Here is an 11,982-nt window from a genome sequence, read left to right as displayed (position 1 = left end):
AGAGGTCAGTTAACCCGCATGGTTCCTCACTGTCCCGTTGCAGTTTCTGTAGTAGTAAGAACAGGTTTGACTTAAATAAAGAATATGCAAACATGCTTACATTCTACTTTGAACATACATCTGTCAACTCCTGCATAGAAGGAAAGAGAAATGTATGTTTGAGTTGACTTTAATATCACTTGACATTCAGGAATCTTTGGTGGGGTAATTTCCTATTTTTTTTTCCTGAAACATTCATTGGGATTTCTTGTCAGAGATGATGAGGATTAAAAATGTCTATAGAATTTCAACAATAGTGACTCGACTGCTAAGCCAGAAAGGTAGTGTGAAGTTCTTAGTTTACTAATGTCAGAATTTTTAAAGTACATTCTTGAGAACTGGTACTTTATGTGTACTATTAAATAACAGCCATTTTGGTGCCAGGCCCCTTATGAGGCACCACTTTATTTTAATCTTCAACCAGCCTATGTATTATTGCCCCACCCCCATTTATAGATGGAATTACTATGTCCTACTATCATAGTGTTAGTCCTTCAATTTCTTTGTAATCTAATGCTTCTAAAAAACCTTTAACCTTTCAACTACTTTTATTTACACTAGTATTATAATTAGAAAAAATAAATAATACCTTAACGTGTGTACCAAAATATTGTTTAAAACATTTTATGAGCAAGAACTCCACTTCTTATTCCTGAAACCCTAACTTCACATGATAGACTAAAGGCAAAGATTACCACCAGGGCAACTAATGGAAAAAATCTGTGCTCAGGAAACAAGTATGGACAGCTTTCTTCCTCTTTTTTTTTTTTTTTTTTTTTTTGGTCTGGGGGTCATTCTGCTTATTTAGTTTCTGCCCAAGAATAACAGTGAGGCTTGGGCTTTGTATAGAAACTCTTCAGGGGCAAACTTGACTTCCTTCAGGGTGGTGTTTAGAGAGTGGAGAGGGAGGTGGAGGAAAGGCTTCTGAATCCCAGAGAAAGGACAGCAGTGCTGTAGGCCTGTCACCCAGAGGATGGCCAGGCCTGCTTCCTGGGAGCTCCTCTTTCTACCATCAGCTCGCTCTCTCTGCCAGCAGCAGGAGGGTAAAGGGGGACAACACACAGGAAATGCCAACCTGAGCAGCAGAGGTACAGCAGACAATCCCAAATAGTTTCATTTATACAAACACACATCATTTCAATGGCCTGTATTTCATGTATAACGTTTTATTTTAAAAAGTCCATTAAAATACCTTCCATTTTTGTCTCTTAACACTGACCATCTAACCTCTTTTCAATTTAAGAGAACCAGAACACCATTGGAATGGAGGGCCAAGGAACCTATTTAGAAATCACACATGCTCCTTCAGCAAAGCCTGGGCCCTTCCCCACTCCAATTTTATTTGGGGTCAGCATGACTTAATGCTGGTGGCAGTTAAGTAGTGAGACCTGACATGTGTGGACATACTGAGGCTTACAGCAATACTCTTCTCAAGCAGGGCAATTTTTACCTTCCAGGGAATACTTGGAAATTCCTAGAGACATTGTCACTGGGGGCAAGATGAGGGAAGGCACAGGATAGCCTCCCCCCCAACCAAAAAAAAAAAAAAAACCTACGTGGCTCAATGCCAATAGAGCTAAGTGGAGAAACCCTGTTCTGCATCCTCATTTCAGGGGTGTGTGTCTGCAGAGGCTGGAGGGGATTCAGAATCAGAACCAACAATACTGTTATCGACCCAAGACATCAGAATCTCTCCAGACAGAGCGACCATCACTGCACCCTTCTCTCCCTCTGTGTTGGGAGAGCTGAGCACAATGGCATATCTCTGTTTAGCAAAGTGCCAGCAACAATGCCCAATGACCTGGGTGGCTTCAAGTTCTGTTCTAGAAGTTCTTTCATTTGCTCCTGGGTTTCATAAGGGCTTTGAAAGGCTGAGTGCTAGATGCATAATGACCAGGCTCTCAAGTTTTTTTTTTTTTTTTTTTTTTTTAGCTTCACAGCACAAAGAAAAAAATAAACACATCTCTTTAGTATGCTGGGGTAAACTGAAGTAAGAGCTCAACAGTGATCAGTCCTGAGGCTCTGATCACACCCAGGGGTGAAGAGATCAATATTTCCCACATACCTTTCCCTGTCTGGGGTACACAGGATGGGAAACTGCATAAAGTACTGGAGTGTTAGGAAAGCACATATAAAATAAGAATTTCTGTGGTAGTCACAATTCATAACATTTTCTTGAAATAACTGCCAGGAAAATCCAATGATTTCCCCCCACCCCTGTATTTTTTTTTCTCCTCTTTAGTACTCTTTCCCTTCAGTGAATTTATACTTTAGAACAATGAAGGGGGATTGCACATAATTTCTTAAGAGTCTGTGGTGACAGTATTTGATACTGAAGTTATTAGGTCCTATAATTTTGGGACAAACTGTTGGTTGTCATACAAAAAAATCTATTTGCACAGAAATTAGAAATTTATTGCACTTTGGTTATAAGAGGAGCCTATGTGCAGAAGAAAGCCCAAAATAAGAAAGCTGAATTTGTTTTTTCACCAAAACCCCAGGAAATTAAATGACTAGCATAATTTAAGGTTATGACATGGGCTGAAAGAAAATGATATTCTTCAAACACCTCTTCTTTTCCTTTTACACCCAACTAGGCTTTCTCTTTCTCTTTTTTTGTTGTTAATTGGTCCATGGGTATTAAGAAGCCTCCTGTATGCATACTTTCCTGAGAGTGGCATGCTGGCTGAAGATTCTCTTGCCATTCTTCAGCTCTGAAATGCAGGCAATGACATATCCGTGAGGATAGAATCTTGAATGTTTTTGGGCAGCACATCCACCAGTGGCTTATTCACTAAGTGAGGAGTTTGCTTCATGTTGCCCAAGCCCCTCCAGGTTTAGTTGTGGCTGACATGGATCAAGGCGTTCAGGAGGTCTATTCTGGAACACTGGTGGAGCGCCTGGGCCAGCTTTCCCACGGTGGCCCCCTTATTGCCTTCCCTCATCAGCCACTTCTGGAGCATCTGGTAAACTTTTTCTTTCAGTCCATCGCGCTCATAATCATGGTCGATTTCATCAATCTGAGACTCAGTGAAGCCCAGCTTACGGGCACAGTTTTTCCAGTGCTTTCCCAGGTTTTCCCTGACAGGGTTCAAATGTTTGGCAGTCAGACTAGAGGTATTATCTACCAAATGGAAAAGAAAGAAGGTGTCAGGCTGTAATCCATTTGAACAATCTAGCTTCCTGGATTGCTGAAGAGCCCCAGCAAAATGAAGAATACCAGCGTAGGCAGAAAAAGATGGCTTCTTAATCTAGTTACTGACTCACTGGATGAACTCAGCATGCGCAATTGCCTTGAGTCTGTGTGTGACCCTTCCTCCTGGCAAATACACCTGGACCACAGCCCATAGTGTTGTGAATAAAACCCCTCCCTGGCTATTAGTGTGGGGATTCCAATCAACCATACTCAGTGGCCCTGTTTATGTCAGACCTTCCTGGATGTGACAGGAAAAACCACATTTTTGTTCCTTTTGAAGATTTTCCACTTACATCTGGCCATAGTTACACTACCCCCACTCCTGACCCTGCTTATGCAATTCACTTTCCTCTTAGTTAACCAGAGACACTAAGACCATCGTTCAGTTACTATGCCCTCCCTATTTCTCAAGGGATGAGGTAGGAGGCATCAATATTCTTCAAGGTTCATTTTTAGACCCCTTCCTACCTTTATTTTCTCCTCTTCCCCAAACTGCTGTCCCCTTTTTTCCTATAGCCATGCCATCTCTCCTTCTACTGATTCTATCCCTTCAGCTCTTCAGAAAAATAATTAATAAAGGAAAAAAAATATAAAACCACCATCACAAACAAACCATATTACTCGATCCTTACCCTATCTCAGTATGCTGAATACAAAGAAAAAGACATCTGATTTTTCCTACTCATCTCCCATTCTTTCCTCAGCCCATGACAACGTAGTTTCTGTTGCTATTACTGGATATTAGCAGTCCAAGAACCTCCCAAAATATCTGCCAAATTTTGTCAGAATCTTTAGGAGAGGAGCCCTGAATTTCATCAGATTCTTAAAGATACCTTCGGTTCCTCAAAAGTTAAGAACATCTATAGGTAGAAGTTCTGGCCCCCTACTTGATTTGTAAATAAAGTTTTATTGGAATCCAGCCATGATCATCCATGTACATATCTTCTGAGGTTGCTTTTATACTACCATGAACTAGTAGTATTTGGGTAGTTCCAAGAGAGACCTCAGGTCCAACATAGACTAATGTATTTACTATCTAGTCATTTATAGAAAAACTTCGACAACCCCAAGAAAGCTGGATTCTTAATCACATCATTTGACCTCTTTTTTTTAAATCAATTTTTTAAATTTGACCTCTTGACCCCTTTTCCTAGCCTGTGTCTTAAGATTAATGTTATAGGCCTGCAGAGTGAAACCCTCTGAGAGACAGCCCTCTTATTTTCATTACAGAGGTGCTGGTGAGGGTACAGTGTTCCACTTTTTACAGAATCCCCTTTGATGGGGACCTAATAGAGCAATTTCTCTCAGGTCTAAACAGTAATACTGATGATGATCAAAGTTTAATGCTTTATAGATCTTCCTATGTACCAGGCAGTATCCAAGCTCTTTACACATATTGACTCCCTTAATTTTCATAATAGAGTTATGAATTAGATACTGTGATTATCCCTGCATGAAAAACAAAGAACTTATATGGAGATTACATATGATTTCTTTATAACTTATCAGGAGGAGATATTGAATAACTTTCAGGAAGAATCATCAGAGAAATTTTAAGATTCCATTATATCCCTCTCAACAAGTAAGAAAAATCAAGGTTACTAGACATTATTTGTTGGTTTTTTTGTTTTGTGGTGCTAGGTATCAAAACCCAGGGCTTTGCATATGCTAGGCAAGTCCTCTATCACTGAGCTACATCCCCAGCCCAGCACTAAGTCTTTTTTTTTTTTTTTTTTTTTTTTGTGGTGCTGGGGATTGAACCCAGGGTCTTGTGCATGCTAGGCAAGCACTCTACCAACTGAGCTATATCCCCAGCCCAGCACTAAGTCTTTAAAGAGCATCTTACCGAAGATATCTCGGAACTTGGAAAGTGGCTCTTCTTTCACATTTGCACATGTGTTTTCTGGTAGTTGTGAATTCACTGTACCAACCTCCATATAATTATAGGCTCCAATCTGTATGCCAGTACTATTGTATATGCAACATTTTGGGGACTCATCTGAAGAGACGGAAACATACAAGTAAATCCATCAAGCAAGAGAAAAAAATATGGCATGGTAAAGGAACTGGGGTTTACTCCAAATGTGTAATTATCTTATACCATTCTTAACATCTTTTGTCTTTAAAATGTGGTTACTCCACCTCACACCCATTAGGAACTCTAAAACCACCACACAAACAAACAGTGTTGGTATAAATGTGGAGAAAATGGAACTCTTGTACATTGTTGGTAGGAATATAAAATGGTACAGTCATGGTGAAAACCAGTATGGAGTTCCCTCAAAAAAATATAAAATAGAAATACCATATGATGCAGTAATTCCTATAGCCTAAAAGAACTGAATGCAGAAATATTTTTATCCCCATGTTCATAGCAACATTATTCACAATAGCTAAAAGGTAAAGCAAACCCAGTGCCTATAAACAAAATGTAGTATATATATCCAATGAATCATATTCAGCCTTAATCAGAAGCAATTTTTTTGAGATGGGCATCTCTTTCTTGCCCAGGCTAGTCTCAAATTCCTGAATGCTGGGATTACAGGCAACATATCACTGAAACTGGCATAATAAGAAAATTCTGATATATGCTGTAACATGCATGATCTTTGAGGACATTTGCTAAATTAAGTAAACCAGTTACAAAGGGACAAATCTATATGACTCCACTTATAAGAGGTACCCAGAGTAAACAAAGTCATAGACAGAAAGTAGTAGGTGGTTGCCAGGAAAGAGAGGGAGAGGGAATGGAGAGTTAGTATTTAATGGGACGTTTCAGTTTGGAAGGATGAAGACATTCTGGAGATGGGTGGTGGCAACGGCTGTACAACAGTGTGAATGTTCTCAATACCTTTGAACTGTACACCTAAAAATAATTAAGATTGTCAATTTTATATTATAAGTGTTCTACCAGTGTGGGTGCTACCAAGACAGAAAATGGGGTGGATGAAGGAGGACACAAGGATCAACCACATTTCCCAGCAGGATCCCACTACCCAAATATCTATTAAGGGTCCTTATCCCATATACAACAAACCCAAACGCCAATTCATGCTGGGTTGGACCTATCAAATACTAGTACTGTAATTCAGAACATTTAGCAGATCTTTGCAGGAGAGAGGAGGAGGAAAGAAGACAGTTCTAAGAAGAAGGTATATTAAATTTAGCTCTAGGAACCTCAGACAGCACATCTGGTCCTCAACGAGGCAGCCCAGATGGAGTGGACACCATACTCACTTGGTTAAATTTCTCTGATGAAGGCAAAGGAACTAGGCACCATCTCTAATGACAGATGTAAGAAATATGTGATATCTGTAATTTTGGGTGGTCAGTGAAACTGCTGAAACTGGAATCCTCGTAAAGAATCCTTGACTACAGTCTAATCCAGTCTCTAAAGTGCCTTCCAACTTTAAAGACCCTGCCTTTTGTAAGTGACATTTATTAAGGAGAATAATAGTGACGATAACAGCAGCTAGCATTTACTGGCCACTCAGGACACTATCAGGCATAGCAGTAAATTGCCTTATCTCATTTAATTCTGATAGCCTACTGTTCTAGTTTATGGTGACACTCTGTTAACTAACAGTGAACCACAGGCTGTTAAACAGACGTTAAGTTAGACAATACCTGACCCAGTGCCAGGATTTTATGCTGCACCTCTCTACTCAGATGCCTGTTTTTGAATCCGTGCTTTCTGCAGGCTTCTAGCCCACATCTGGCCACTGGAAATCCCAGAAAAGTTGCGAAATGGAGAAACTAATGCAATATTAGAAACACAAATTCACTCACGTAAATTAGGTATGACACAGATCCCAGTTCATGTCTAATCATGAACTGGGATCTGTGAGAACTTGTAACGTGTAAATCTTCTAATGTCACATTTTCATTTGTAAATGAGGATAACGAATACTGGAGAGGCAAATGATTTGCCCAGTCATGCAGAGATAATGAATGCCACCAAGGGACTAGATCTCAGGACTCCTAACTGAGTCACGTGAGCTGTCCCTTTCTAACATCACTTAAGGCAGTGCATAAAACAAAAGGAAGGATCCTGGGAGATTTCATCAACATGAAGAACTATTTCCCTTCTGTATTTACAGGTATAGACACACCCTCCTTGTATAGCAGGGTGAATTAGAAAACTCACATTTGGTGCAGAGTCAAGTCTATTTGATGATAGCAAAAGCAAGTAGAAGAATTGGTTAAATTTGCAATGAAAAACTCGCCTTGTTCATTTACAAACTTAGTACTTTACAGGATCATCCTTAGGGTCAGAAACAGAAAATTCCACTAATGCTTCTAGTGAAGTTTTGCTTTCCCAACAGAGAGCATCTCAGAATCATGAAGGGGTAAGAGTGCTGTATATTCATGGTTGGCAGAACCAGTAACAGAGGAAGAGTGAGAATGGAAAAAAGTTTGGGGTACTAAACTAGTGAGCTTTGGTTATTCATGTACAATGAATAACACTGACACATTATAATGGTTTACGCGCTGCCTTTTAACCACAAGAATTTAAGCTCCATGTGGGAAGTGACTCAGACTTGTTTATTTTTTCACTGTTACATCTCTTCATTCCCTAGAAAATGCCTGGCACAAACCGGGGAGTGCTTTGGAAATTATTATGGGATGAAATCTTAAGTGATCAGATGATATGGAGATGTTTCAGTTTCAGTCACAAAGGGAAACAAAAGGACATTTCACTCACGTAAATTAGGTATGACACAGATCCCAGTTCATGTCTAATACAACATTTTACGTTCCATAGATAGTATAATAAAACCCATAGGAAAAAAAAACCAGAATGTTTCCATAGGAGGTTTCTAGAGAATTTACCCTTTTGAAAGATAATGCAATCTAGGACTCAAGTGTGCTAGACAAGTACTCTACCACTGAACTGCATGCCCAGGGCAGAAAGTTCTGTGGTTTTTAAAGCTTCCACTACCGAAGCTTATTTCAGGATTCCTAGAGCACAGTATAGGTAGCATCAATAGATGAAATTCAAGTAGCAAAGGTGGTAGAAATAAGTATTGTTTGGTAATGATACTGGATATTAAATTAAACCACTTCTCTAGAGAATCTGTAACTATTATCAACTAGCTTTGACTTTACCTGAGATATGGAAATTCAAAGAAAATTTCTCATCACAAAAGGTGTAAGAAAAGAAATAAAAATTTCTAAGACTTATTTCTTACCTTCAAAAAACAGCAAGCAAGAATATTCCCACCGCATGGAACACTGGAGACTACTAGGTGATTCAAGTTAGAGCAGAAGATGCCTACCAATTACAAGGACCTGTAACCAATATCTGTGGGCAGCTGGGATGAATCCTAGAACAAAACTGAAATATTCCCAGAACAAGGAGTCTGATGGAGACCATTCCACAGTGGCAAGTACAACTTCTCTCTGTCCCCATCAATAACTTAGAATCTATGGCACAGGTAATGGCTGCTTCATTTTCAAAAACATTTTAGAAAAAAAGATAAGATTATGATTCTTAAAGGTCAGTTTACCTGTTGATGGAAAGGAGTAGAGTGGAATGGTGGGTGTGTTTGCTGGTAGGTTGGTTTCAGGCACTGGAGTTTTATACAGATTAGGCATGTGGCTGGAATTCAACCCATACCAAAATCCTGTACTTGCTGTCACTGGATCCAGTGGTCTTATCCCAAACCCAGGTACATTGTATAAGTCAGTGTTCCAATATGGTCCCTGAGGTTGGCTGGTTAGCCCTGTCGGTTGGTTTACTGCACTGCTATGACTGGCTGCATTGGGATAAGCAAGACCTTTTCCACTGGTGTTCTGAACATTCTCATAAGGGTTCTGATGTGCAAAGGGGTCATGAGAGACCCTTCGTTTCCTCTCCTCCTCTCTGTTGTAAGCCACATTCTGTCTGGGCTGCTGTTTTGTCGGCTTGTCCATGCGGTTGCCAAAAGCATGATAGCTTGCTTCCTCCTGGAGTTTAAGCTGCAAGATGGGCTCACTCTCTTCTTGTGGGTTCTCCAGGGAGGCAGAAAACCAGGACTCCTCCACAGGGCCAATCTGGAGTCCCTGGGAACTGTGCAGCGAACCAGGCTGTTCTATAGAGGAGAAGAAATGATCAATGTGGGTTTCATGAAACACCAAAAAGTGAAATAAAACCTGAGTACCATCATGAATCTGTCCCTCAGAGTAACATAATGAAAACAAGGAAAAGTTAAAAGCATTTAGTAGATGGTCTTTTTTCTACAAGTTTACAGATAATCAGTAGGAGCTTCTCACTAGCAGCCCAGAGAACATGAGGGAAATTAGGAAATTAAAACAAACAACAGAAAAGTGAGTGTTACAGAGATGACTGTCTTCCTTGGAATGAAGGATGACTGTCTTTCTAAGAAACTTTGGCTGGAGCAGAGAAGGTGGTGGTCACCTTGGAGCAATTCAGGGTGGAAATAAGAATAGCTACAGCCTTGTCCTACAATCTTCCCATGAATTCTTTCATTTAAAAGCCCTATGGAATCAGGAACAATTATTATGACTTTTACGGATGAGGTTTATAACTAAGTCATTTGTCCCAGAGCAGATGGAAGTGGCATCCCTTTGGGCATAATGAAAAAGCATCCACCTGTGCTCCCGATCAACCTCTTCTAGGAGTCCCACATTTTGGTGAGCATACTGTTACTTAATATTTCAAAGATCTGTAACTGGAACTCCCAAATATATTATAAATGCCTTCAAGGCAGGTGTCCAAGTTTATAGCTTTTTCTGTGTCCCATGGTGTTCTAAGTAATATTTTAGAGAGAAGAAGGAACAAATAAGGAAACAAATAATTGAATAAATAGATTCCCACCAGAGGGTAAGTTACCTGAATTTGACCTGCTTGGGGGTTCTGCCACACAATCAAGTTGGAGAGACTGCAATCTCTGCAAAACTGCATTTTTCATTGGATATTCTTTCTATAATTAAGAGGATAAATAAGTAAACAGCAGACGAGACTAAGTACCAGAAAAATACTATGAGAAGAAGATATTCATATAAATTCATAGAAATGTCATACAAATCTTAAAGTAGTAAATGTTTAAAAAGAAAATATTTTTTTTCCAAATACCCAAAATGATCCTACAAAAGAACAAAGATGGAGGTCTTCCATTTCCTGATTTCAAATTTTATTACAAAGCTATAATAATCAAAAAACAGTGTGACAATGGCATAAACCCATAGACTAATGGAAGAGAATAGAGAGTCTAGAAATAAACCCTCCCATATATGCACAACTGATTTTTGATAAGTGTTTTTAAAATGGATTAGAGACTAAACTTAAGTGCTAAACTCTTAGAAAAAAAACAGATAATTTCATGACATTGCTGGGTATGGTGGCAAAAGCCTGTAATCTCAGGGACTCAGAAGGCTGAGGCAGGAGGACTGCAAGTTTGAAGCCAACCTTAGCAACTTAGTGATAGCTTGTCTCAAAATAAAAATATAAAAAATGCTGGGGATGTAGCAGTGGTAGAGTGCCCTGTATTCAATCTCAAGTATGAAAAATAACAACAAGAACAGGCTGGGATGTACTCAGTGGTAAAGTGCTTGCCTCACATGTATGAAGCCTTGGGTTCAATTCCTAGCTCCAAAAAAGAAAAGACAAACAAACAACAAAAAAAAAAAACAACAACCACTACCTTTCTAGAAAGCTTCATGACATTGTTCTTGACAATCATTTCTTTTTATTTATTTATTTGTTGTAGTTGGACACAATACCTTTATTTATTTATTTTTATGTGGTGCTGAGGATCAAACCCAGGGCCTCCCATGTGCTAGGTGAGCGCCCTACCACTGAGCTACAACTCCAAACCTTGACAATAATTTCTTGAACATGACACTAAAAGTACAAGCAACAAAAATAAATACAGATAAATCTGACTATGTCAGAATTAAAACCTGTGCATCATTTTATCCAGACAGTGAAAGAACAACTCATAGAATGGGAAAAATATTTGCAAATCATATATTTCATAAGAGATGAATAGCGAGAATATATAAACAATTTTTACAGCTCAACAACAAACACACAATTTGACAAAAGATTGGAAGAAATATTTCCCCAGAGAAGATATACATATGACTAATAAGTATATGAATAATGCTCAACATTAGTAATCCTTAGAGAAATGTAAATCAAAACCACAATGAGATACCACTTTATATTTATTAGAATTGCTGAAATGAAACGAAAAGTAACAAGTGTGGAACCCTTGTGCATTGCTGGTATGAAATCTAATATGGTGCAGCTACTGTGGAAAATTGAAGGTTCTTACAGAGTTAAACACAAAATTTCCATATTGTCTATCAATGCCATGCTTAGGGATATATGGCAAAGAATGGAGATTGGAACTCAGACACCGTACACCAATGTTCACAGCAGCATTATTTATAATAGTTAAAAGCTGGACATAACCCAAACATCCAACAACAGATGTAGGGATAAATAATATGTGTTATGTTTCCATATGATGGAATACTATTCAGCCAAAAAAGGAATAAAATTCTGATACATGCTACAAAATGAATGTACCTTAAAAATGTTCTATACTATGTGAAATAAGCCAGACTCAAATGGAAAATATTGTATAACTTTATTTCTACATCTACCTAGAATAGGCAAATTCAGAGGCAGAAAATAGAGATTACCAGGGGCTAGGAGACAGACAAAGAAAGGGAAGCTATTATTTAGTAAACAGAGTTTGTGTTTGGGATGATTGATAGTTCTAGAAATGGACAGT

The 11,982-nt window shown here is 38.9% G+C and overlaps 1 protein-coding gene across 3 annotated transcripts in view; it reads right to left on the bottom strand.

The window, feature by feature from the left end:
• Positions 1 to 1,189: 1,189 nt before the first annotated feature.
• Positions 1,190 to 11,982, bottom strand: part of Ripk1 (receptor interacting serine/threonine kinase 1) — a 35,380-nt gene continuing 24,587 nt past the window's right edge. For all 3 annotated transcript variants that reach the window (XM_076859130.1, XM_076859131.1, XM_076859132.1), the window contains 4 exons: positions 10,071 to 10,161; positions 8,746 to 9,309; positions 5,082 to 5,234; positions 1,190 to 3,163 (listed from right to left, as the gene is read on the bottom strand). In XM_076859130.1, coding sequence (XP_076715245.1) covers positions 2,877 to 3,163; positions 5,082 to 5,234; positions 8,746 to 9,309; positions 10,071 to 10,161 — 1,095 coding nt within the window. In that variant the 3' untranslated portion in view covers positions 1,190 to 2,876. The remainder of the gene's footprint in view (positions 3,164 to 5,081; positions 5,235 to 8,745; positions 9,310 to 10,070; positions 10,162 to 11,982) is intronic.

This window comes from Callospermophilus lateralis, chromosome 6, assembly GCF_048772815.1.
Source record: "Callospermophilus lateralis isolate mCalLat2 chromosome 6, mCalLat2.hap1, whole genome shotgun sequence".
Lineage (NCBI taxonomy): Eukaryota > Metazoa > Chordata > Mammalia > Rodentia > Sciuridae > Callospermophilus > Callospermophilus lateralis.
Note: the sequence above shows the minus strand (reverse complement) of the source record. Positions and strands in the feature narration are given on the sequence as shown.